At 42.9% G+C, this 2,630-nt stretch overlaps 1 protein-coding gene across 1 annotated transcript; it reads right to left on the bottom strand.

Moving 5' to 3' along the window:
- LOC121774799 (serine/threonine-protein phosphatase 7 long form homolog) lies at nt 1-1,925 on the bottom strand. Its single transcript, XM_042171659.1, has 4 exons — nt 1,267-1,925; nt 1,099-1,186; nt 588-1,019; nt 1-519 (listed from the first exon to the last, which is right to left on the bottom strand). The coding sequence occupies exons 1-4, from the start codon at nt 1,923-1,925 to the stop codon at nt 1-3; spliced, it is 1,698 nt and encodes a 565-aa protein (XP_042027593.1).
- Between the last annotated feature and the right edge of the window lie 705 nt (nt 1,926-2,630).

Here is a 2,630-nt window from a genome sequence, read left to right as displayed (position 1 = left end):
TCACTCGTCTCGCCTTTTCCGCATAAACAGACTACGGATTCCCTTCCCGATACTGGTCTTAGGGATTCTGGACGGAGGAGTATCTTCAACGACAGCATTCTCTAAATCAACATCAAAAAAGTCGTCTCTCACAGAAGACCGAGGTGGAGATTGTTGATCGCTGAGACCGATATCTTCTCCTGTACCACCCGTGTGGCTGACAGAGTGATGACCCCGCACGGCAGATCTTGGTGGAGGAGGAGCCTCAAAATCGTCATCAGAATCATCAACCAATTGAGTATCCATCCTTGATGATGACGACTGTCCACCAACTTTCTTCTTTCCACGCCGCTTCGCTTTTTGCCGCACGGGCACCTCGATGTCCATCTCAGAGCGCTGGGAAGGACGGTAGTCCATCGTCTCAGCTTCCCCACATATCTGGAGGCCATGTTCAACCATCCTCGAAATGGTGAATAAATCCGGCCGTCCTGACATGTCTTGCTCCCTAAGAAAGTGGCGTATTTTGTGAAGGGTATCCACCTACAATTTTCAGTGTTAATTACATTTCATCATATGAATATAAATAAAGAATAGTTGTTGAAATTTACCGCGTAGTGATGAGAGGCCGCCGTTTCATGGAAGCCCTCAGGAGCATGCACGCCGGGTTTTGTTAGGTACACCACGGTTATCCGGCGAAACCAATCCATGTACTCATCAGTAGCAACAGGCTCGAATGAGTACTCCAAATCAACATACACCGTGTCGTGCCTATTATGCCAATCTTGTATATGCTTGGCGTGCCACTCAACCCAGTTCCGACCTGCTTTGCCACGGCGATCCTGTTTCGTAAAATCAGTTCCGTGGAACCGGTCGACAAGCGGGATATACGGTTGGACAATCCCAAACTGTCGCAGCACTCGCTGTGGCATGTGTGGCTCAACCATATTCCAGCAGATTAGTGTTGTCATCGACGTCCATATAGGACGACCGGCAACACAAATATCCGCCAGATTTCGATTGACGTACGGCCTCCAAATAAACTAAATATGAAACTTATTTAGTCAAAACAAGTTCAATCAAAAACAGCAATCTAGCAATAATTTAGGTTATGTAAATTACCTGATTGGCATGCATTGTTGAGAACTGATCTCTGAAAGTTTCAATGCAATGTCCGGGTGCTTTTACATAAGAGGCCCGACCAGTCCACCTACAAAAATTAAATTATGAGCGAACAACACAAAAATCAATAACAATTATGCTTAAAAAAGTAATTAGTGGACAACTTACGCGACTGCACATGGTAAGTAGTCTACGGGCGTGGGGTTCAGCATCTGCGGTCTAATAATTGGGATTCTCTCCCAAGCCCACAGCTGTAACAATGTAAGAGCTCCCCCGACATCGGTCCTCTTACCAAGTGCAGCTTCACATAGATTGTGGTACAAGCAGGCAAGAGTCGCACCTCCCCAGCTATAGCTACCACATTGTTCTATATCCATGAAAAACTGAAGGTAGAAGAAGGGAATTTTATTACCGGTGGCGTTCGGGATCAGTAGACCACCCAGTAACAGCAGACAATACACACGAGCACGTTGATTGTACATGTATTGCTCGTGGTCATCACTCAGCTCAATCCGCAGTTGGTTTGATAAGCTTGTCTGCTTCCAGTTCATTTCTTTTAGATCAACTGCATCTGGAATAAAGCCAAGAAAATCCAAACAAACATCCTTCCAATATCCGACATCCTTAGTGGGGATGTAACCCGTCAGAGGCTCACCGTCAGTTTTGAGGCCCCATAAGACCTCCACGTCTTCTAAGCTCACAGGCGCTTCACCGACTGGAAAATGAAACGTATGAGTCTCAGGCCTCCAACGTTCGATCAAAGCGGTGATAAGATGGTGGTCAATGTCTTTCGGTTGACCACACCTCAACATCCCGCCGAACCCCATCTCATCTATAACCGCCAAAACACGAGGATTTATGGGAACATCCCATATGATTCCTTCGTATCTTCTACACCGTACGTCTTCCGATGGCACTCCTGCCCATATGTTATTAGAGACGTGTTGTCTCTGCAGATATAATACGGAGGGGTCCTCAGGACCACATAAGAGCCGACGACGAGAAGTTGAAGAAGATGTCATAAATTACCTACACACATTCATATTCCAAATTAAACAATAAACAAACCTAAACAAATTCAATAATTACAAACAATTTTATACAATATCACAAAATGGAACACCTATATCAAATAATTCACAATACACAACTTCAACATCATAACACAATTCACCTACACAAAAGTAACCGTTCAAATGCACAATATACATCAATTCTCCACAAATTCAACTTACCCAATTTTAGTTTGACCAACCTAACAATTTCAATTTCAATTTCAACCTAACAATATACACAATATTAACAATTCAAACTACAAACAAAGACACTAACCAACACCCACATAAACCAAATCAATTTGCCCAATTTTCAAGTTTTAAAACCCTACGATTTTGGTTTATAATCAAATTTATACACAAATTCACTTAAATCCAAACAACCCAACATAATAATCAACACTAACGTCATACAAATAATCCATATGCACAATATTTCAACTCAAATTGCAACCCATTACAAACCCTAGCTAAGTA

This window comes from Salvia splendens, chromosome 2 (genome assembly GCF_004379255.2).
Source record: "Salvia splendens isolate huo1 chromosome 2, SspV2, whole genome shotgun sequence".
NCBI classification, from domain to species: Eukaryota; Viridiplantae; Streptophyta; class Magnoliopsida; order Lamiales; family Lamiaceae; genus Salvia; species Salvia splendens.
This window is presented reverse-complemented; position numbering and strand designations above follow the sequence as displayed.

What these genes read in the sequence shown, in the direction of transcription:
- LOC121774799 (XM_042171659.1), bottom strand. Translation starts at nt 1,925, where the DNA reads ATGGGGTTCGGCGGGATGTTGAGGTGTGGTCAACCGAAAGACATTGAC. An exon ending in CAACAATGCATGCCAATCAG is followed by an intron (nt 1,020 to 1,098) that starts GTAATTTACATA and finishes TTTCATATTTAG; the next exon opens with TTTATTTGGAGGCCGTACGT. An exon ending in CGGCCTCTCATCACTACGCG is followed by an intron (nt 520 to 587) that starts GTAAATTTCAAC and finishes TGAAAATTGTAG; the next exon opens with GTGGATACCCTTCACAAAAT.